We start from the raw sequence: 23494 nt of genomic DNA, 5'->3' as shown, positions 1-23494 counted from the left end.
GTGGGAGTACAAGTGAAGTTCTACGGACCATTATTTGTGGTCGACGGAGTGTCGGCAGGAGGTCACACATGGCAAACGATCTGGCTTTGGAGCCACATGTATCCTTATTATGTGATGTTACTTTTCTGCTTTTGCTTTACTCTTACTGTGTAACTGTTGTTACGTGAAATTTACGCTTTTTCCCCTGTTTACTTACTAAGCATATAGCTTACCCCTTTCCTTTTTTTTTCCTTAGCAGGGGCCAACGCGGGGACTTTTGGCACATACACTAGTATGGTTAGGTTTGCTTGTAATAGTTGGACAATTAGGATGTTGTTTTTGTTGTGGTGGTTTGTATAAGGACCCTCCTTAGGGTCTACTCTTTGGTTTTGGTTATAATTATAAGGATGTAATAGTATGAGCAGGTACTTTTGAAGAATGTAATTAGAACACTTTTGGGGATTGTATATATTGTATATAGTGCTCCTTCGATTTATCTAGTTTTATTACTTTAGGTTTTGAGTCCTGGCGCGAGCTAGGCAGGCGGCCCGCCGATACCCTTGGGTTCGCCCTTGGGAGAAGTGGGGTCGTCACAAGATGATTTACCTTTGATTCAAGCTTTGTAGATGATCACCCACAACAATCAAGTGCTCAAGTTGTTTCTCCAAGATCCAAACTCAAGATTGAAGAGCAAAAATGATGCACCAAAGCAAGCTTTCCTTCCTTTTTTTTCTTTCTCTCCCTCTCGGCTCTCACTCTCTCTTTTTCTCTCCAAGTTTTGTTTTGTTTTGTCTTGTGATTATCCTACAATTCCTAAGGTAATTAATAGTCAAAGACCATAGGAGATATTTTTAGGCTAACCAATCACATAAAAATGCTTTATTTGCCTTTTAAACCCTTGCACTTCAACCTAGCTTTTATTCTACTCTTGCCCTCAACATTTGATAATCTTTCAATTAACTCCATAGGTCATAACTTAATCTAATCTAAAACATGTAATCACGCTTAATTACTTCACTAATCACTTTCTTATTGTAATCACCTATACTTAAACATACTTTCTCCATAATAAAACAATCAAACAACAACTTTTATAACATTGGCAAAATTAGGGTTTTTAAACCCAACTTAAGCTTTCTAATAAAATATAACACTAAAGGTTTACTAATCTAAGGTTTGCTAACCATTTCAAACTTGCTAAACCTTTATAAACGAAAACGAATCCTATTTTTACTTGTGCCAAAACACACACTAGAATACCAAACATGAACTATAACTTGACCCTACAAATAAAACATAAACTAGGGTTTAATCATAAGCAGAGTTAGGGGTTTCAATCTTAACCGAGATTAGGGCTTTCTTCTTAACCCTAAAACCCCAATATAACCGCACAAAAATAATGAAAACCCTAATATCACACTTAAGAACTGACTGGGGCCTCACAGCTTGTGGTTGCCACTTTGGTAGTTTTATGCAATATTTCTGGGTTAGAAGTGGTGATGTGTGGATTTTCAGTTTTCTTAGAGAATTTTCTGCCTCATGTGATGATTAATGGTTGGCCATGTTTTACTAGATTTGATATGTGAAAAATCTAGTGTTTGGTATTAGTTTCATTTGCCTAAAGAAATTCCAGCTTGGGGTGCATCAATTTCAGTTTAAGGGTTCCTAATTTGAGCATGATTAGGGTTTCTAATTAGGGCCTTATTGTGGTTGGTTGGGAAGCTACCAATTGGTTGTATTTTAAAGGTGTTTAATAGCCTATGATGTGTATGTGCAATTGTGGTTTATTTTTATGAGATTGGTGGTTGATTCTAGGATGGAAAAGTAAAGGAATTCAAGGGAAATGCTGTCCGTTTATTTTCTTGAAATTTGAGTGAGTAAAAATGAGATTTTGAATTATGATTTGTGATGCATTGGACTTACTTTGCTTGGACATACCTAAATCCACTCTAGTGGTGTTAGATGAGCTAAATTTCACTTGAACTTATATTTTTCCGCATGGTGAACGTGATGACCATTTTGAACATGATGTTTGGTTACACATGTTAAGTTTTGAACTTCAAATATTTTACTCATTTTCTTCCCAAAACAAAGAGGAGTTGCATAGGATTTCTCAGCCACAAAACCTATTTTATCAAGCGAGGCTTTAGGTGTGCATTTAGGGTTTGTTTATCTTCCTTTTCATATGATTTTACTCAAAACACTTGCTATATGTTATTTCTTTGCATGTGTGTTAGTTTTGAGCCAAACAAAGAGATTTACGAAAATAAAAAAAAATGCTCCTTCAGGCAATCCGGCCGTATATCCGGCCAAGATTTGGCCGGATTGACAGGGGAAGATGAAAAAATTTTCGATTGCCCACTGCCTTGAATCCGGCCAGATCTTGGCCGGATTCTGACGTGGCTCTATTTTATTTGTTTTCCGATGAAATTTTCTAAAGCTTTTTGAGTTTAGTTCTATATTTGGTTTGGGAAATTCTTAGTTACTCATGTCCCTTGGTCTAAATGTACTCTTTTCACTTCAAAAATCATATTTATATATTGTACTAGTAGGTATTCAGATTTTCTTTGTTTCACCTAAAATTTTGATGATTGAAGCATAATGTGTTCTCTTGGTTACTCTTAGGGTTCCTTGGTGATTGAGGGTGTTATCCGGAAGGATACTTTGGACGTTATTTTGCTTAAATAGGTGAGTGTTCTTTGTACGTTATGTTTCCAATGACTATGTAGATTGTTGTGACTATGTGACTATTTATGAATGTTTAATTAAATGTTAAATGTTTTCAATGATTTCTAAAAATGAATTTTGCTAGGCAAGTATGTATTTTATCGCACTCGATCTAAATGAATGTGAAATTTCCAATGATTAAATGATTAAATTTTTACATACTACTTGTGCATGAATGTAAACCTTTTGGTTGAACTGGGTCCTTGCCCTTCGTTGCCGGTCGACTCGAGCCAAAAGCGGACTCGGTCGGGCGATTGGTGACCCTGGGTTAATATTTGGTATACTCAAGTATGACCACGAAGTCTGGTGGAGACTGGCCAGTGACCAGTAGGGGGAAAATGAAATGAAGGAATGAATGGCAAGAACAATGGAGGGGTTTTCACTTACAAATATATTTTTTTTTAATGATTGAAGGAATAAGGAAAATGGTCAGTGAATGAACGAACGAATGGCTCCACGTGAGCATGTATCCTTTTAATGAATGTGTTATCATTACTTTTATATTGTAAATGTTTTCTGGATTATTTGCTATTCAATGCTTAAATGTCTTGGACTTAATTGTTTGATTATGTGTTTGGAACTTCACTGGGTTTTTAGCTTATTCCGTCAGTTTTGTTTTCCTTACAGGGGTTGCAAGCAAGGGCGAGAGACCTGTATAGAATAGCATAGTTTAGCTCTTTTGAAATTTTACATTTGTACTCACTCTAGTGCTCAGTTAGGGTTGAATGTATTGGGAACTTAAAGCTCTTGTTATATTTGGGACTGTATTACTGATTGAGATAGAAATGAATGTAAGTATGCGGTTCAAGTTTGGGAATTGTTGTTTCACTTATTCTTGAGGTTATATCTTATTTTGTTTGATGAGAATGAACGAGTTCTGGCGAGAGTTGGGCAGGCGGTCCGCCGAACCCTTTGGTTCGCCTTAGGGGAAGGTGGGGCTGTCACATCCATACACTTCAACCAATTCAATTAAACCTGTTACCATTCAGTTCTAATTCTACTATATTTCTTAATAAATTTATTTGAATGAATATTTCATCGCACAAGTTAAAATTCCCACGTTTAGCACGGGCTTCCGGATAGTCTTCCAAATTATAAATACTTCTGCACCCTTCTTTGCCATCTGCTCCTCCGACTTTCGTTCTCTCTCACCTAAGGAAAAACAAATTGGAAACAAATAACATTAACTTATGCCCAATGAGGTTCTAGGTTGCAAAACAATTGAATCTCTAAAATTTATTTGCATATGCACTTTTCAATAGCTTATATCAAGGTAAGAAAGTTCAACAATGTTTATTGAGTTGATGCACGATTAATTTCACCAAATCATCACAATTGCATAAAGGAGTCAAACAAAGAATTTAACACATGAGAGAAAAATACAGGTATTAACACGGGTTTTAAAGGTTGCCCTGTTCAATATTTAATTTCGGGTATATATTCATGACTTTTAAGGGCTGGAGAGGTGGCTCTAGTTGTTTTTGGAAGATAGCACTTAATCCTGCACAGTAGTTAACAGTACATGCAGTTCTAACTCCTACAAGTATAACAATCTCTGACTCCAAACCTTTGTCATTTGCATATCGAACTCCAAGTGGCCACACGTCACTCACCCACAACTCAGTGACCATCCCGACTAATAGGTGGATAGCGAAATCATGATGGCGAGACCGTTTCGATCAACTCTGTTACGGGTCGATATATCCAATCTACACATGATAGAGCCCAGTTCTCTCCAATGTGATAAAATATACAATCGAGTTTACAAGCATGCACAAATAATTTTTAATACATGTCAATTACTGTCAACACTTTAATAGTAACATAATATGATGTCAAGTTCAATAATATGAATATCTCGAGCAATATTGGCCCATGTAGTAAAGTAAACTCGGACTACAATAGCATTTATATATAAGTTTAAAAGTGAATTAAGACAACCAAATGAGCAAACACATTGTGCTAATGTGTTACCAAATTCAGTATTGGCAATAATCCACATAGCTTTCACCTCAATAAGTTATGTATTGAGAATGAAGAAAAAAATTAAAAAACAAAAGATCAAAGTACTAATATTTGTTAATGACAAGTCAAAACAAGAATGCCAGCATTCTAGTAAACTCATTGAAAATTATTATCGAACTGGCAAAAATTCAGGGGTAAAGCTTAGTGTTCGGTAGCTCTAATTGCATTGAGCATACGTTGATACATTCAAGTCCCAGGGTTATATGCTTAATATGGTTAGAAACTAGATAGAAAAGTATTTCATTTGGATTGCATATTATTTACACTTTATTTACGCACATTGATTTCCTTGTATTATCAATACATTTTTAACTACTTTTTTATTTGGCAAACATCACATCGAAAAATGGTACTATTCCATTCACAACATTAGTACTCACATGAAGGAAATATTCCTGAATTCATGGTCTGAGTCTACAAGAATTGATCATAAATTCATAGTGTCATCATAACCATCACTATGAAATTCCAGATCTATCACACGTTTCAGAGAGTCAACAAAGGTAGACTTATATGAACCATAGCTTGAGATCTATAACACGTATAAGACAGATCAATAGAGAAAGTGAAATTAAAATTAACGTGCTAAATATCTAAAGAAGGATTCATTTGGAGATTCAAATCATTACCTATTCAAAATTCCCAACAAATTTACAAGATCACTATAAACGTTATCTTTCAGGACAGATTTTATGTTATCTTTGGGATCAAGTGATTTGAGTATAAATGGAACTGGAATAATTTACAAGTTAAATGTCTATGAATCTATTTTCATACATAACAAACGGCACTTAATTTTGAGTTTCTCCAGTCAAGTTACAGTGTCTTTATTTCAACCATGCAATTCTGACAGGAAAAGCCTACAGTTATTGGTTCCCTGCAAAAACTGTAATGATGCATAATCAATTATGAAATTGATGCTGTTGGAAATGTGGTTCAATATACTAAAAATCTCGTGGAGGAAACATTATGAGGTTATCATCCTAGGGGACCTAAAATCCACCATGAGTTTATAGTACACCTACAAACTGTCCTGCAAATTTTTAGGTTGGGCAATCATGCTAAAACCACAATATGTTGAGAAATAAAATTCTCGTAACCATGATTCTTGAAGATTCAGAAGCTAGATTCAGAGTACGAGAATTCTCTTGAAGTGATTATGGTGTGATTCAAAACATAAGTTATTCAAAATTGCACCTAAATCCAAAACAACTTTCTGTCCAAACCCTGTTAGGCTGATCAGTATCATCTTGTCTAACCATAACAACTTAAGTTAGAGAACTGGTATAAATATGAACTCATACACGTTAAAACTAGTCTCAATACTAAACATATCAGGAAGAAATCATTCCTACATTTCTATCAATACAATACCTAGTCAAATATGGGTGAGAAAACATTGCATCATTAGGCCCAAAGCTCTCAACGCAGAGCTGAATCTTTGGCTAAATTTAGAGCCCCACCGAATTCTTTCTACATAGAACTAGTGTGGAATATTTATACTGGCAGAAAGCTCAATAACTCTAGTTGCATTGAAGATAAATGGCGAATGATTCCAACATTTCTACACCATGTTACGATCTATGTTCTTAGACTGCTCAAAGCTGACTGCAACCTCTGTGGCTACGGTTCCGAATTCGAAAGTTTTTTCACAAATTTCAAAAAGCTGTTTCACTTAAAATTCCCATAACTTTTATCAAGAACTCACATATAATTTTTTATCTAGCATATTAGTGGAAAAAACTTCTCAGAATTAGTCACCCGGAACTGGTCTCTAATTTACCACACTGTCATACATGTCAAAGCAGAATTCATGAGTGACCATTTTTACTTCCTGGAGATTTTCCACTCTGAGCTTTGCATTTCCAAGACCGACTGGGTGACCTGAGCATCATAATGAATTAATCATTCGAAGCTTAAAGATCCTTCCAAAGTCCAGAACCTCCAGGATCCCTACGCAAGTCAAGATGATTCCAAAGTCCTCATGTAAAGATGTACATAAAACAGAGTTTGTAATGTAAATTAACGCCCCACTCAAGATACATAAATTAACACCTATACTAGGTGTTCTTCCGCGTTTAATTCCCGCAAAAACACTTCAATATTCAATGAAAAACCACTGTTTTGTTATTTCAATCAAATTTCAGGTATAACAAATGACAATCGTTTATTTGTCCAAGTAACTTTATGTAATTCAATTACCATTCCAAACATTATAAAATTCCGCACTTTCAAGAATGGAGAATTGGCTATACACTTTCAAGGCACCGCTGCGGCCTCTTCTTCTTTGTCTCTCAAAATCCTTGTGTCTTTCTTTTCTTGTTCCAAAAAAAATTTTTTTTGAAAGAAATGCAGAGGAGCCATGTGACGAAGTAGCAAGAGGTGTCATTTGGAGGGAGGACATGCTGGCTTTCTCAGCTTGAAGATACACGTAAAGTGAAAATTTGCTAATGACTCCTAGAGAACTTTGAACATCAACTTTTAGTTTGGCCTAAATTAAATTATAGCTCTCAAAGTTTCAAACTATGTATTTAGGCCCAATAAAATGAAAGAAATGTTATCTTGAACCCTTGTCAATTGAACAAATTGATCGTAGGGGGTCCAATTGAGCATGAAGAGAAATAAGGGAAGGCTCTAAAAATCTACCTACATATAAATGGCCAATCATGGCAGAACTCACTTGAATTAGTAATGAACCAGTGCAAAGTCAGATTTACCAAGAATATAGTGTAACTTAATTAAAATCCAAATTATGGGATGCCACATAAACTATCAGTTTACACTTTAATATTTTCTTTTAGTCACTTTACTTCTAGCGTTAAGTCAACTCAGCATATTCACAAATTTTAGATAGAAGTACCCATTTTTTTAATAGCACTACTATATTATTAGGATCACTTTACCTCTTAACTTATAGCGTTATGTCAGTTTACCCCTTAACAACATTTCAAGGCATTTCACTCTGCTGTTAACTCAACTCACATGTTGGAAATTTTTTAATAACATTATTCTTCTCTTATATAGAAATAGAAAAATAAAAGTCTTGGAATGGTTACTCTCTCTTTTTTTCACTCTAAGAGTATTAAAAACATAATAATAAAAGAAATTTCTCTCAAGTTTCTTTTTTTGCACTTAATAATACTAAAGGAAAAAAAAAAGAGATGGGAAAGAACAAGACAGTAAACTCAATTTCGCAAAGAAAATAAATATAAGGAAAAATTTCATATTATCATATTACTTTAGAATTGGAATTGAGTGGTAAATGAAAAAGTAAATAGTGATTTTAAAATAATGAAACTATTGAATTCTTTCCCTTTTTTTTTTCAAAGAAATGAGTGCTCTCTCTCTCTCTCTCTCTCTCTCTCTCTCTCTCTCTCTCTCTCTCTCTCTCTCTCTCTCTCTCTCTTCCCCATCTTTCTTTTTTTAAGATTAATAAGAGTGACAAGAAAAAAGATAATAATACTTTGACTTTTTTCCTTGGTATTACAAAGGAGAAGAACTACTCTAACTTTATTTTTATTTTTGTATTGTACAAGAAATGATACTTTTGTGTAAAAATTTTTAATATGCTAAGTTGTTTTAATGGTAGGGTAAAAGGTCGAAAAAAATAATTTGTGTAAATTGATAATAATGCTATAGTTTATGGGGTTAAAGTGGTAGAAATCTTAAGGTCTAAACATATCTTTTCACTAAAATTAATAAACTCCATTGTCTAAACATATCTTTTCACTAAAATTAATAAACTCCATTAAGTTTGACAGTTAGAAAATAATTTTAGGGTAAATTGAAAATAATGCTATAGTTTATGGGGTTAAAGTGATAGAAATCATAAGGTCTAAACATGTTTTTTCACTTAAATTAATAAACTCCATTAGATTTGACGGTTGATTTTGGGGATAAAGTGACTAAAAAATAATGTTGAAAGAGGAATTTATAGTAACATCAAATGTTAGGAGGTAAAATGACATTAACCCTAATTCTTACTAATCTAGATGATTACTTCCCAATCAATTTTATACTTGTGTTCTATAGATTATTTCTTCATTATTTTTTTGAGCAAAGATGGTTAGTTTGGATAGTGCTTTGTTTGCCAAAATTTATTTGTTTTCATGATCAACACATTTTTCAACCACTTTTCTATTTCACATACATCACATAAAAAAAAAGTACTACAGTATTTTTAAAATATACTATATATCCAAAAATACTCATTAGTCTTTTATTAATATACTTTTTTTTCCTGAAACATTATTAGTTTTTACTAATCAACTGTAACTTTACAATATATGCACAAAGGCCCATCTTTTTACCCCAAGTGTTTTTTCGCACTAGGAGATTGGAATCATGCTCTCCTCATCACAAAATATGCTTAAAGCATCATGACTAGGGTTTGTACATACATCCATATTTCAGTATTATCTAGATAAAAGGAGCACATATGAAACAATTTAGCAAGAGCTTTATGTTTTTGCCAGCACCTCTCTGGATTAGAGAGATCAGTTGTTTTCCCTTGACAGCAATCTTTATCCTTGTCCACCTCTTCTCCAAAGCCTTGGTCTTTGCCAGTCTAACTACTTCAGATTCATCCTACAGTTTATTGCTCGAGATTCTTTCAACCAAAGCCCATTCCTCTAGTGATTGGTTTCCATCATCAGACACTGCAATTCCTACACCCAATTGGTGTGTGTGTGTTTTTTGTGCCACTGCTACTCTCACCATTAAATAGGTATTTGCTGTTTTTGACTGCTCATGCTCCTGCCTTGCCTTTTTTTTGTCTCAACAATAATATTTTTATAACTTACTTTAGTTTAGTCTAGGGAGAGGGGAAGCTGACGGGAAACACATTGAAAGAAGCCACTTGAAATTAAGTGACAACCACTTGTACTCTTGTTTTTTCCTTTCTTTTGTACATCATCATATTCTAGCCACTCACTACTTGCTTTGTGAATGGTTTTCAGCCAGTTCTTTTCTTTTTGAGAAAATGACCTGTTTCATCCCTCACATTTCGCAAAAATATTCTTTTCATCCCTCACTTTTAAAATGAAGCAAATTCATCCCTGACATTTAAAAATTAAAACTATTACATTCCTTAACCTAATTTTCAATCTGAATCAAACCATCCAATAATCCAGTAATAAATTTCGAAAATAGAATTGATAGATCATTCGGTCCACTTCATTATATTCACATGACATTTATTAAACCAAAAAAATAAAAATTATAACATAAAAGGTCATTCTTTGTCTTGGAATAGTAGAGTTTTTTTTTTGGGTCAATCTTTTCATGCACTGTTAGTATATCTGCTTGCGAATCTAGATGGGTATCATAAATATAAAATTTGGTGTTTAAATTAAAATTAAAATGATATGGCGGTACATAAAACCGTCAGTGTATACAATGATAATGTAGGAAAGATTAATCTTTCTTTTTTATGTTATAATTTTTTCTTTTTTCTTTTTAGGTTCATTAAATTTCACATGAATATCAAGTTGAGTTAACCAAGTGATCTACCAATTACACCCCCAAAATTTGTAATTAGGTTGATTGGTGGTTTGATTCAGATTGAAATTTGGGTTCAAGGATGTAATAATTCAGTTTTTAAATGTCAAGGACGAAATTGATTCATTTTAAAAGTGAGGGACAAAAAGAATATTTTTGTAAAATGTGAAGGATGAAACCGATCATTTTCCCTTTCTTTTTTTATTGAAGCCTCTTTCATTCCTAGCTTTCCATATTTGCCAAAGTATATTGATTGTGAGCGCTAGGTGAATAGATGAGCCATAGTTTTATTTTCTTGATTTCAAAAGACACAGCTGGATCAATGTGATGGAGACCCCACTTCCTGAGTCAGTCCTTAGTCATCAATTTATGATTAATGAATAACCATAATACAATAGCAAATTTAAGAACTGTACCTGCACCCCACACCAGTTTATACCACTCCACAAGCTCATACGAACTATAAATCTCTTTCATTGCTGATTTCACAAAATAAATATCCAAGAATTAGATGCTGCCCAAGAAGTAAGAAGATTATTTCTTCTTATCATTTTTTAGTCATTTGAGCTTCTTAATTGTCTAACTTCCATCATAATTAGTGAATAAATTGTTAAATTATATTAATTTATATTTCTAATAAACCCTAGCGCTACTGGCTAATGTAGAGAAGCCTATTCGCTGGTGATGTATACTAATTTGATGGTCCACACCAACCATTAAATAATCTCAAAAAAATGTACGATTTGCAATTTGACATAAGAGTTTCTTTTAGGTTTTTCACAGGCCACTTACCCGCTTATTGATTATCAAGGGTAAATTTTAATTTTCATAAAAAAAAATATGTCACAAAAGAATATGCATTATTTACTTAATATTATTAGAATGCAAATATAAATTTGCTGTATGTGTTTTAATAATACAAATTTGTGATGCTTTCTAGTGAATGCAACATACATTGTCTTATAAGATATGGTTCGTGATAAATACTTCGTCCATCTCAATATGTTTGTCTCATTTCATGGTTCCAACCTTTTAAAAATAGTAGATTGATAGTGATTTTAGTGGATTTATTTCCAAAATTACCCTAAAAATTCAAATTTGAATTTAGTATGAAATGTAGTAAAGGTGGGGATAATATTGAAAAAAGAGATCAAAAGTAACTTTGACATTAGTAAGATGACAAACATCGGACATCCCAAATGGAAAGTGTGGCACTTTTAATGGGACAGAGTAAGTAATTAATAATACTTAGGCCCTGTTTGATAATGCAATTAGTACTTAAACTTAATGTATTTAGATCTTAATATATTCAGACGTGTTTGATAACCAAAAATTCAACATCTGCATTAATTAAGTGCCACTAAATTTTCTAGACAAAATTTGTTCACAAAAATAAGTGATAAACTATTCACTTATCAATAAATGTGATATACACTCAAATGCATTTGATTTAATCCTTATCAATTCAATAATTTAATATTTTCAAATTTCAAATTTCAGTTTTTTCAAACGCACCCTTAGTTTTGTAATTTTTCTTTCACTAGAGAAGGTTCGTACCCCTGTCCTCATTGTATTTTATTTTATTTTAATTTAAAAAACTGGGATTGGCATTCCTCCTCCTCTTCCTCTAAGGTTTATATGTATATATGTACATATTAAAAATATATGAATCTATTCTAGCTTTATTAAGTCAAGGAAATTAGTTCGACCTTGATTTGATTACTTAAACTAAATTTAGCTAGGATTTTGCCCGTACCTTACCAAGGTCTTTTTTTTATTTATTCTGAATTTATACATAAATGAATAATTCAAATATAAAAATTAACAATACTTCTACATGGTCATTTATATTAATTTTAAAAAATTAATGTATCTTAAATGTTCAACTATATACTAATTTTTAAAAATTTGTTCACATACTTTTGCTATAATAGGATAGTATCTATCAAATAATGTACCACATACCAAAAACTTGGTAGATATTTTGTATAAATATTCTTTTAGATAATCTAAATTTTTATAATTATCATAAACCTAGACTATATATTCATATTTAATTAAGTAGAAAAACATCCATCAATTCATCATAAATATTCAATTTTCAATAAAATTAGTAAATCTACTGATATAACAGTTAATTCTCTTCTTTACACTAAGTTAATTTAAAATGAAGAGAAGAAATGATGAACAATTTGAATACTAATAAATGATATGGTTGTGAAATGAAGTAATTTATGGGATATGTAAGATTTCAATGATTGTGATTTAAAAAGGTTTTACTATACTTCTAAGTAATAATTTGGTAGAAAGCAGGAATCATTAAGACAAGATTAGTTATTTTTTAAATTTATTTTAAAATTAAAGATAATTTCTAAACATATAATATAATCATTGTAATAAATTGATACAAAGCACATTAAGATAAAATTAGTTGTTTTCTAAAGTTATTTTAAAATTAGAGATAATTTTTAATCACATGATATAAACCAAATAGGATTCAATATGAATAAAACCCAAATGACACATAACCTGTTAATTCTTTTCAATTAGACATATCACATAGAAGTGAGAAACACTATGATTAAGATAGCTACTTTCATATATATATATATATATACACACACACATACATATATACATATTTCTTATTTTAGTTCAAGCTGAAGTTTGTTAATTTTGAATTCAAACTAACCCCTTAGTTCGAACTTGATTTGATAACTTAAACTAAATTTGATTTCTTATTTTAGTTTGAGCTCGAGTTTGTTAAATTTTGAATTCAAATTATCCCCTAATTTAGGAACTGCAATTTGAACTTGAATTGATAAATTAAACTAAATTTGATTTCTTATTTTAGTTCAAGCTCAAGTTTGTTAAATTTTTAATTCAAATTAACCCCTAATTTAGGAACTATTTCTTAATGGTTTGAATTGTTTACGATCCTAGGTCAAGAGTAGGAGGGGTTGCTCAATTGCCTTAGGTTTTATTTTGCCTTATCTTTTTAATTATTTTGTCATAGTGTAAATGGCCCGGTACCTCTCACTTATATTTCCTTCTATCTAAGAGTGGCAACATATATATATATATATAAATTTATAGATGTACATATATATATGCACACAATATAATAATTTAGTTATAATCCAATTCTCTTTATATTTAATAATATAATCAATAATATAATTGTAAACATACTTGGTCCTATTACATCTCAGTCAGATGTTTTAATGTCATTGTCATAGTATTGATAGGTTACTAATTTTTTTTAGTTATTAGTATTTGCAACTTTTTGAATAGTTTAAAGTTGAGCACTTGAGCATGTAATTGTGCCATTCTAAAGTAAAATACATTCATTTAACTAAAATACATTCTAAACTTAATTATGCAATTGTGCCATAAAGGATAAAGATAGCCCAAAAAAGAATGCTGAAAATTTGATTACGCAATTTTAATTCAGAAGTTTAAGATCATAGCGCAACATCTCAACCCTAATCTATTCCATTTTTATTTTAAGGCTTCTTCTTCCCCTAAGTTCATGATTAGGTCCAGTTCTGATTCAGATATGCTGCCATCATTTTATTTTGTTGGTTACTGTTTTGAGATTGAATATTTAGTTTCGGTAGTTGGGTGTATGGAATCATAGTCTATTCAGAATCCTAGTACAAGTTGGGCTTTGGAAGTACTTCTGCCTCTAAATAATTTGGCGTATGTACAAGTTGCGGCATGCATCTTCTATTTGTCATCTTTTCTCAATTTTCTGTTCTCGTGTGGGTTCAATTCGTTGTCTAAAACACCATGGAACAATCAAGATACTTGCCTGAAGGCATCATCCATCGTATATTACGTTTTATCGGTGCAACTGACCAAGTCCGAGTTTGTGTTCTATCTAAAGACTGGCTCCACGCATGGCAGACGTGCCCTGCCCTGACGTTTTCCGATCAGCCATTAAGATGTCTGTTTCAACAAGCACTTGGAAGGGGCGATGAGGAGTGCGAGAAATACTGCAGACAGGGTAGATTAAAATTCCAGGATCATGTAAAGAGAACTTTGCTAAATTACAAAGGAGAACATATACAGGAACTTACACTCGACATTTACCATATAGGTGATGAAGATTCTGCTGCCACCCTAGACAAATTGCTCGAAATAGCCATGGAAAAAGGTGTGAAACAACTCAAACTCCTCATCCATAGATACCATTGTATAAAAAATTCCGCTGAATATTACTACGTCCTACCTATAAGCATTCTTCGGGCTCATTCGTTGACAGATTTAGAGATTAAGCGCTGCCGGTTTCCTGCTTGTAACCAGTTGTTTAATGGAGGCAAATTTCTCGTGTTTAATAATATCAAGTCCTTGAGTCTTACTTGTGTCTACATTGAAGACGAGAAGTTTCAATTATTACTCTCTGCTTGCCCATTAATTCATAATCTGGATGTTAAATTATGTGAGGGTCTCACCAGAATCAAGGTGGTCAATCTTCCAAGGCTCAAGAAACTAGATATGCGTCATGAAATAAGGAAGAGCCTAATTTTTGCTGTTGATGCACCAAGCCTTGAAAGTCTGCGTATATCATATTTTGGTCGAACATGGCGTGTTCTTCAACTGCCTGCATCTCAAAATTTGAGAGAACTGATGCTTTTCAACACATATATTACAGATACATTCTTCAATGACTGGACGAGCATATTTCCAAGGCTTGTGATTTTGGAACTCCATCACTGCCATGGCTTCCAGAATATCAATTTAAGAAGCCACTCACTAAAGCACATACGGTTTTCGTTCGCTGCAGAGTCATTGGTCGAATTAGATGCCCCAAATATCATTGACATGAAAATTAGTGTTTCAGCAGAAACCATGCAAAAGGTGTCTTTTAAAGGGGCTCTCCCACGGCAATGTGTGTCTGATTTGTGTATTATACCATGCTATTGGTCGTCTATTGATGTCTCATGGTTTATGAAATTAAATGAGTTGCTATCAAACCTCAACCCATCAAAGATTTCACTTCGCATTTGTTGTGCAAGTCCTCTTTCTGAACATGCTAGCTTCGAGGGCATTCCAACTTTTGATGCTCACCCTGTTGATATTGAACATTTGGACTTGACAGAATCTCGAGCAGATTTACCACGTTATTTAACTTTTTTTGATGGTTTGTTTTGGGCTTGTCATCCTAAGCATTTTGTCCTGCATTGGTTGACTCCTTTGGCCTATCTTCCCGTCAAAATTTTCTTTTATAAGAAGTTCATAACCGACCAAAGAAATCGGGTGTTCAGCAATTGGACTCATACTTTAAGCTTTTGGCAACATTATTTGAAGAAGACAGAAATTCATTTCTATGATACGACTGGAAAAAAGTGCGGTCAGCAAGATTATTTGCATTGGCAGAAAGTATCAAAGATCATATTGCATTTAGATTGGAGTGCAAGTTCAAATCTTTGGAATGCTAAAATAGCCGAGCCCTTGAAGCGAAAGAGTTCATCAGTGAAAAATTCAGGTTACAGTGGTTAGGTCTACAGAGTTGTGTACATCATTCTAGATTCTGAACTTGTGCTTAATTCGACAGTAACTACATTATCTCATTTCTTGCCTGTTACGCATTTTTACCTCTTCTATGATTATTGATCATTGGTTTAGATTTATGTTTATAGATGCAGATATGAATTTTTTCCTGCACATTTTCTTTTGTGGTTTTGTTGCCAGATGCTCTTCTATGAAGGACTAGATATGTTGTTTGCTGTTTGTTGAATTGCATTTCTCATGTACAGTATTAGAAAGTTCATGCCATTGCTGCATACTAAAGTGGTATTATCTTGTTAATTATGCAGGCATGGCTGCCATTGCACCAGTGGGATCCCAACTTGATGCACGTGAATGTGATGCCAAAATGACTGAGTTGTAAGTTATTTCCTGCATTCCTCTCCTCTTTTACAAACAAGAACAAAATAAAAAATTCTGAGTTCCTGCCTAGTTTTTATTTTTGGATGTTCTAGGATGATACACAACTTTCCAGTCCTGCATTTTGGTATTTGAGCCTCAGTTATCCAATAACGGTGTCATAATAATGATGTCTAGTGGTGGTGGTTGATTTTTTGTTCCATCTGCAAAGGCCTAATGCTGATGGAGAGGATTTTTTAACTTCGAATGATGAGGTCTATGACAGTTTTGAGTCCATGGGTTTGCAAGAGAACCTTCTCAGGGGCATTTATGCTTATGGTATGTAGTTGTTCTGACCTGCTGTTTGGCCTATCAATCATGTCTATGTTTGACCTGGATAATCAGTTCTAGAGCGGTTTGGTTGGATCTGTAGCTTGTTCTGCTTTGATAAATATATCGTAAGTTAACTCGGAAATCTCTAGACAAAGCAATAAGGTTCTTTAGAAAGTTTTAAACCGATATAAATATAGTTTAGAATTTAATCAGCCACATACCTGATTAATACTATTAATATCCGGATATAGTGGTTCTGGTCAAAGTTGTATTCTTCTGTTGGTCCTGTTAGCTTCTAAATAACTCCCTTAGTGCAATGATTTACTCTACGGGTTTACTTGATTTCCAAAGAACACTAGGTGATAGCTCACGTCGCTTTCTGTGTTTTCTTTTCTGTTTGAAGCCAGTGCTTGTTTCCTTTTATTCATTACAACAAGTTTACACATTGCTTTCCAGTGCTCAAATATGTCTTAGGGCGCTAAGATGTATATTCCAACTTTGTCCATTCTAAGCTGACCTTAAGTGAGATATGGTGAACAGCTTTTGGTATCGTGTGCATATATGTCTTTTATTTAGCCTACAAGGTGTGAGTTCTTTATTTTGGCTAATTTGAAAGTTTTCCTCAAAATGTTGACTGAAAATGCGGGATTTCTAATCCAAAGGTGTTGAAAAGCCGTCTCCTGTTCAACAAAGGGGACTTGTTCCCTTCTGCAAGGGACTAGATGTCATTCAGCAGGCACAATCTGGATCTGGAAAGACAGCAACTCTATGCTTAGGAATCCTCCAGCAGCTAGACTACAATGCGGTTGACTGTCAGGCACTTGTTCTTGTCCCCAGCCCTGAGCTTGCCAGGAAAACTGAGAAGGTTATGCATTCTCTAGGTAACTATCTTGGCGTGAAGGTTCGTGCTTGCGAGGGATGTGCCGGTGTTCCTGAGGATCAAGGCAATTTTTCCCATGGGGTTCACGTTGTTGCTGGCACTCCTGACTGCGTATTTAACTTATTGAGGAGACAGTCACTCAGGCCTGATTATGTCAAAACGGTTGTGCTGAATCAAGCTGATGAAATGATTTCCAGAGGTTTCAAGAATAAGGTTCTCTCATTTTAAAGTGGTGCAGTTTGTTTGCTTTTGCTGCAAACTTGACGTGTTCATACTTGTCCTTTTGAAACATTTATTGTCTTGTATCTATATTGGAAAATTTACCTCTTTTATAAACTTTTTACCCCGTGCCAAAGTTATGCGTACATAATAATTGAGGACCAATGTCCTGCTTTATTGTGAAAAGCTTTCATTTCTGTTGTCTTATATTTGTCTGATGGCATTAGTTTCTTTGTTTCAGATTTATGATATTTTCCAGCTTTTGGCACCCAAGATTCAGGTTGGTGTATTCTTAGCTACAATGCCCCCTGAGGCCTTGGAAATCACAAGGAAGTTAATGAATAGACCTGTAAGGATTCTGGTGAAGCTTGGCGAGTTTACTCCTGAAAGGGAGGAAATGAAGCTTGAAACACTGTCTAGTCTTTCCGAGAAGCAGCTATATGCTGGTTGGATAAGCGTTGCCGTCTTTAGAAGCCTAAGAATATTATTACAAAGGGGAAACTGTAAACAAGAAAATTCTGGATTAATGGGAGCTGTTTATGGTGCCACCAAAGGTCTTTAAGATGGTTCAAGAACTGTGGGAATTTCATCTGAATTTTAGTACTTTCAGCATTTGGGTATTTGGTCTTTATCATTAAGTAATTGTACTTTCAGCATTTCTTGTTGCAGGAAAGTTCTTTGTTTTTGTACACATTGGGGAACCGAAAGGTGGACTGCAAATTTGATTTGTTCAAATATGGATTAAAAAAGACAGCAAAATTTGATTTGTATGAAGTGTTTAAGCATACTTCTCAGTCGGTTGCAAGAAAGCTAGGACTCCAGCCATCAGGGATAAGTTCTGCCTTTGATTTTTCACCTACAGTACACACCCCCTTGCTAAATGTGATGGGTATAAGTGTTCAGGCCTTCTGTTCACAGTGCTTAATATCATCACACCTAAAAGGAGTAATAGCTACTGTTATGTTGCTTAGAAATGTCATCATGAGTTAGTCTGCAAGAAAATCACATGTCAAACTGGGAAGAAAAAAATCCCATGATGAAAAAGCAACTGTATTAGTTATCACATAGCGAAAACAAGCTTCCAATTCTCCCAGTACACATCAAAAGACAGAGAGACCAATCTTGTTAGGACCTCAGAAGTGTAATGTATACAGATTAACTAGAAACTCTACACCACAACATGAAAGCAGCTTCATGAAGTAAAACTATGTTTCAATTGTATATGACATAAAATGTCTACTTTCATAATGAATAGAGCATCTATACCTAGTTTTCATAATGATGAGAACTACCAACCAAAATTCCAATAGTGTAAACATCTCCGGTCAATGAGAGACCTAGCCATGAATTGTTAACTATGTTTCAAGCAACCAAAAGAAGCAAGAAAACCAGTCAAACACAAAATGCCTAGCATAATTCCAAGAACATAAATTTCTAACCAACTTGTTTGTTACTTTATCTGAAGAGCTGTGATTGTTAACGGACATGTTTTAAAATGTAAGTTTGTAACTTAGATGCTTTTCCTTCCACTGAGAAAGCTACTTTGAGCCATTGGTCAAATTGTAAAGCCCAAGAATCAACAGAACTAGATTCATGGAGAGACCTTAAGTTGTGAGTGGCAGATCCAGAACAAACTATGAGGTAACCCCCATCCTTCAGAGGTGACAATGCACTTCCCCTGTCATAAGTGGGTAAGTCTTGTCCCCACTTGATTGGACGTGTGTCTCAGTCTCTGGGTACCTAAGCATGAGGGGAGTCCATGCTCCATGATCTAAATTTCACTTATTCTCATATTCTTGATTAAAACCAGTCTTTGAGCAGTTTCACTCTCTTAGCCAATTCTGGAGCACGAGGAGCAGGATACCTGAGCTGGAATTTAGGAATGAAGAGGATTTAAGAAAATTTTTTAGGCATACAAGCATCTGATATAAATCTTCAAATTTCAATTTTGAGTTATATTGATGACACCAGGCATTCCAGCCCACATGATCAAAGAATGTTGTAGAACTGTTATCTGTTACATCCAATCAGGAGCGCATCTGCTGGATGTAGAAAGGACTTCCACTCACTACTACTACTGGCTTCCTATACTAGCTAGTGCAAGTTTCCCCCAGCCATCTCCATTATTTTGTACGAGGATTGATATAAACACTACTGGACCATTCTTGAGAAGCTTACATGATGAAATAAAAAAGTATACCAATGCCATCCCCAAAAAAGATTTGCTACATTGCAGGATGTCTCTAGCTTGAAGAAGTGAGAAAAGTTTATACTTATCATCTAGTTCCTAGGCAGGGTTTCTAAACTAAATTTTATTTTTTGTATTTCTTATAAGCAGATACCATCACGCCATTAAAAAAAAAAAGCTTCTAAATTAGTCTAACTTCGAAACATTTTGCCTGGGAAGTATGGGTCAGAGGTAAGCTGTTGAGTATTCTTTTCAACTTGTGAGGCGGTGCAACTGTTCAAAGGTGGTCTGTTCTCATGAAAAAGTACCCAGAAATTCATAGGGATTATAAACTTAAAAATAGTCTACAGCAAGCATATTATCTCTCATTCCAGCTTTGAGGTCATCACAATATGTATGTTTGTTTTGCCAACGTAATAAAATTTCCCCGTGTACTCTTCAGCATAAGCAAATCCAAAAAATGCACCAAGTTGGAATGTGTTTCCCCATGCACTCTTTAACGTTCATAAATCTTTATTAAACATAAAAAAATTTGGCCAAAAGTCATTAGCTGCACAAATTGTGATTGAGGGGACACCAGAGAATAAAAAAAAAAAAAAACTGCTTGCATTCCAAGAGTGAACTAAAGCAATGCCTTTCCTACGGTCAAGGGAAATTTGAATTATCAGATAACTAGACATGTGCTTCACCTCCTCTAGTACTAGATCAATTGCAGATAATCGTAATCACAGATTGGCACGAGCTTGTTTAGGGGCATTAAATCTGAAAAAACAACTAGAAATGAGAGTTATGGCAAATCATGATGAATGATTCTTACATTACTTTTTTGCTGAATCAGTTTTCCACTATAATGCATTTGAATCTCAGACAAAGACCAAAAAATTGCTATTTCTGTGTATACCAATGAAGGAACAAAAAAGTTATGAAAGAGCCTCATCAATTTTTGCAGACTATACGGTTATCGCAAGTATCAACTCCATGATTTTGTGCTATAGTCAGGAAGCACATGCAGATTCTGAGGTTTGTCAATGGAAAAGAGATGCACTTAGAAAAATTTACAGAAATGTCAGACATTAGAAAATTCAGCTTAAGATGTGCAGTCAATGGGCTCCTTTTTGTTTTCTTTTCTCTTGTAAACTTCCTGATTTTGGCTCAGAGACATCATATCATCATTATATAAACCAACACGCAAAGAAACTGCAGTTTCTGTCAATTTCCTATCAAATTTCTAGGTTAACATTTTGACAAAGTAGAACAAGTGTGGTACTCCGACTGGAAGTCCAAGTAATTACATCATCTAGGATACATGACTTATTCTTCGAGAAACTTACTCAAATAACTTGGTAATCATGTTTAGGTTTTTGAAGCTTGCATGTACGTGTGAACCATAAAAGTTTAAATCCCTGATTCTTGAAAAGAAGGTAATTTCTTCAATAACCAAGCCAAATGCAAAAACTGAAAATACAAAAGGGCTACACTCTTTACAGCAAGCTCAATTCTTTTGCACTTTACAACTGGTTGCAGTAAAGATAGAATACACCAAGATGCTTACTGCTATGCTACCACGAAACAAAACTAATGCATCTGGCTCAAAATTGATTCTGTGTGGATTAGCCTAACATCTTCCCAAACTAGTCAAAGTTCCTATGGAAGCGATGTGGTCCAACAAAAGTACCTCTCAAATGCTATGCACAATCAAAGAAAGTCCTTTCAAACAAGTAGTGGAAGCTGTAGAAAAACAGGTAAACAAGTACCAAGGAATCTCAAGGAATCAGGAGAGAAATCATTAATGGGAAAAAAGATATCACCAATGGGCTGGTTCTGAAAAACTAATAAATTAATTTTGATGCCAAAAAGGGACAAAAGACAATTGTGAAAAGAAAATAACCAAGACGCTCTCTGACACCATGTGAATTTTTGCCTAATCCGTACTGCCACTGAAAGAGAACCCTTTGTATACCAGAGATAAGAAGTTGTGACAATAAATTTGGCGTTTCTACTGATGCACCTGAGACTATGTAGAACTTACATATTAGTAGTTGCCCAACTCGGGATAGCTCGAGTGGTTTTGTTGCCCCTCTTTAGGGTATAGCGACCACGGTTCGAGTCTCGGGGAGATCGTGTTCGAGAGAAATGGGTCTCTCCTCTCGGGCCACAAGGAGAGTAGTTGGGCCGAAGGCCCAGACACTCCCTGCGTACATATTAGTAGTTGGTTTTGTGACTGATAATAGGGTATATATATATAAACTACACCGCAACTTACACATCTCTCTTGAAAACAAGAAAAGCTTTCATTCACGATTGAGATGACAAACGAGTAGTGTATCAATGGCTAGAATTACAAAATTTAGACTGGTAGAAAGTGTAATTCATCTTACTTCATATAATCATTTCACACACATTATTAGATTAATGTGACATCTAAACCATTAAGAAGTTCATCTTTCTCAGCGGTTCCACCATCTGTCTAAACAAAATAATTTTTAATAGAAGCAAGTTTATTATTCCATCAATTCCATCTGTATAGCCACAAGAAGGTTTCAAGAATGAGTGGGCTGAAGTTCTTTCCCACGACAATGTATGGTAACTGGTCAATGTATCATGTGGTGGGTCAAGTTAGAGAAAAATACATTAAATAACGGCTAGACAACTAGAATGAAATTTATTATACTCAAAAACATAGCGACTCTACTAAAACTCCAAAAATCGTGCATGACAGCAGGAAGAAAATAAAAATAATATTGATTTGCTTCTGCAAACAATTTTCTGACAAAATATAGGTTTGGTGTGACAGCCCCACCTCCCCCTAAGGCGAACCAAAGGGTTCGGCAGACCACCTGCCCAGCTCTCGCCGGGACTCAGTCGTTCACTCACACAAATCAGAAATAGAACCACAAGAAAAAAAAACAAAACGAGGATCCAAAATTTAAAACAAAACTTATATACATAGATATCTTAGAAGGAAGTACAACCGTCAATAAACAGAGGTTCTCAATTCACCATACAACCAGCCCGTGCTAAGCACTAGAGCGAGAACCGTTACAAAAGAAAACCAAGAGCTAGACCCAGCTAGTCTATACAGGCTCTCATCCTTGCTCGCTTTCCCCTGTTAAGGAAAACAAACTAAAGGGGTGAGCTATAAGCTCAGTGAGGTTCCGAACACATAAGCAACAAGAAGTTCAATGCATTCATTACACATTACTAATAATTCAAATACAAAAGAAAGCGATAAACACCTTCATTAAAAGGATACGTGCTCACAAGGAGCCATTCGTTCATTCATTCGTACATTCATTCTCCCTTCGTTCCCTTATACCTTCAATCATTTGAAAATGCATTTGTATATAAGTAAAACCCTCATTCATTCATTCATTCATTCATTCATTCATTCACCAGGCTCCACCAACCTCCACCAACCTCCACCAACCTACAAGGTAATACTCGAGTATACCAAAACGTTCACTCAGGTCCCTAATCGCCCGACCGAGTCTGTTTCTGGCTCGAGACGACCGGTAACAAGGGGCAGTGGCCAGTTCAGCCAAAAGGCTTACATTCATGCACAAATAACATTTCAATCATTGAATCATTGAAATTTTCACAATCATCTAGGCCGAGTGCGATAAAGTACACACTTGCCTAGAAGACTCGTTTTAACAATCATTGAAAGCATTTAACATATTATCAAACATTCATACCAGCCATATAGTCATGAAACATAACAAACAAGGAACACTCACCTATACACGCAAAATAACGTCCACTTCTCAATCACC

At 34.5% G+C, this 23494-nt stretch overlaps 2 protein-coding genes across 2 annotated transcripts; both read left to right on the top strand.

The window, feature by feature from the left end:
- The first annotated feature begins 14022 nt into the window (after positions 1-14022).
- LOC113700847 (putative F-box/LRR-repeat protein At3g28410) lies at positions 14023-15735 on the top strand. Its single transcript, XM_027221281.1, has one exon. It carries the CDS (start codon positions 14023-14025, stop codon positions 15733-15735), a length of 1713 nt encoding a protein of 570 aa, XP_027077082.1.
- A 319-nt stretch (positions 15736-16054) lies between these two features.
- On the top strand, positions 16055-18258 carry LOC113700846 (eukaryotic initiation factor 4A-9-like). Its single transcript, XM_027221280.1, has 5 exons — positions 16055-16122; positions 16334-16440; positions 17097-17527; positions 17775-18087; positions 18203-18258. Exons 1-5 carry the CDS (start codon positions 16055-16057, stop codon positions 18256-18258), a joined length of 975 nt encoding a protein of 324 aa, XP_027077081.1.
- Positions 18259-23494: the final 5236 nt, after the last annotated feature.

This window comes from Coffea arabica, chromosome 7e (genome assembly GCF_036785885.1).
Source record: "Coffea arabica cultivar ET-39 chromosome 7e, Coffea Arabica ET-39 HiFi, whole genome shotgun sequence".
NCBI classification, from domain to species: domain Eukaryota; kingdom Viridiplantae; phylum Streptophyta; class Magnoliopsida; order Gentianales; family Rubiaceae; genus Coffea; species Coffea arabica.
This window is presented reverse-complemented; position numbering and strand designations above follow the sequence as displayed.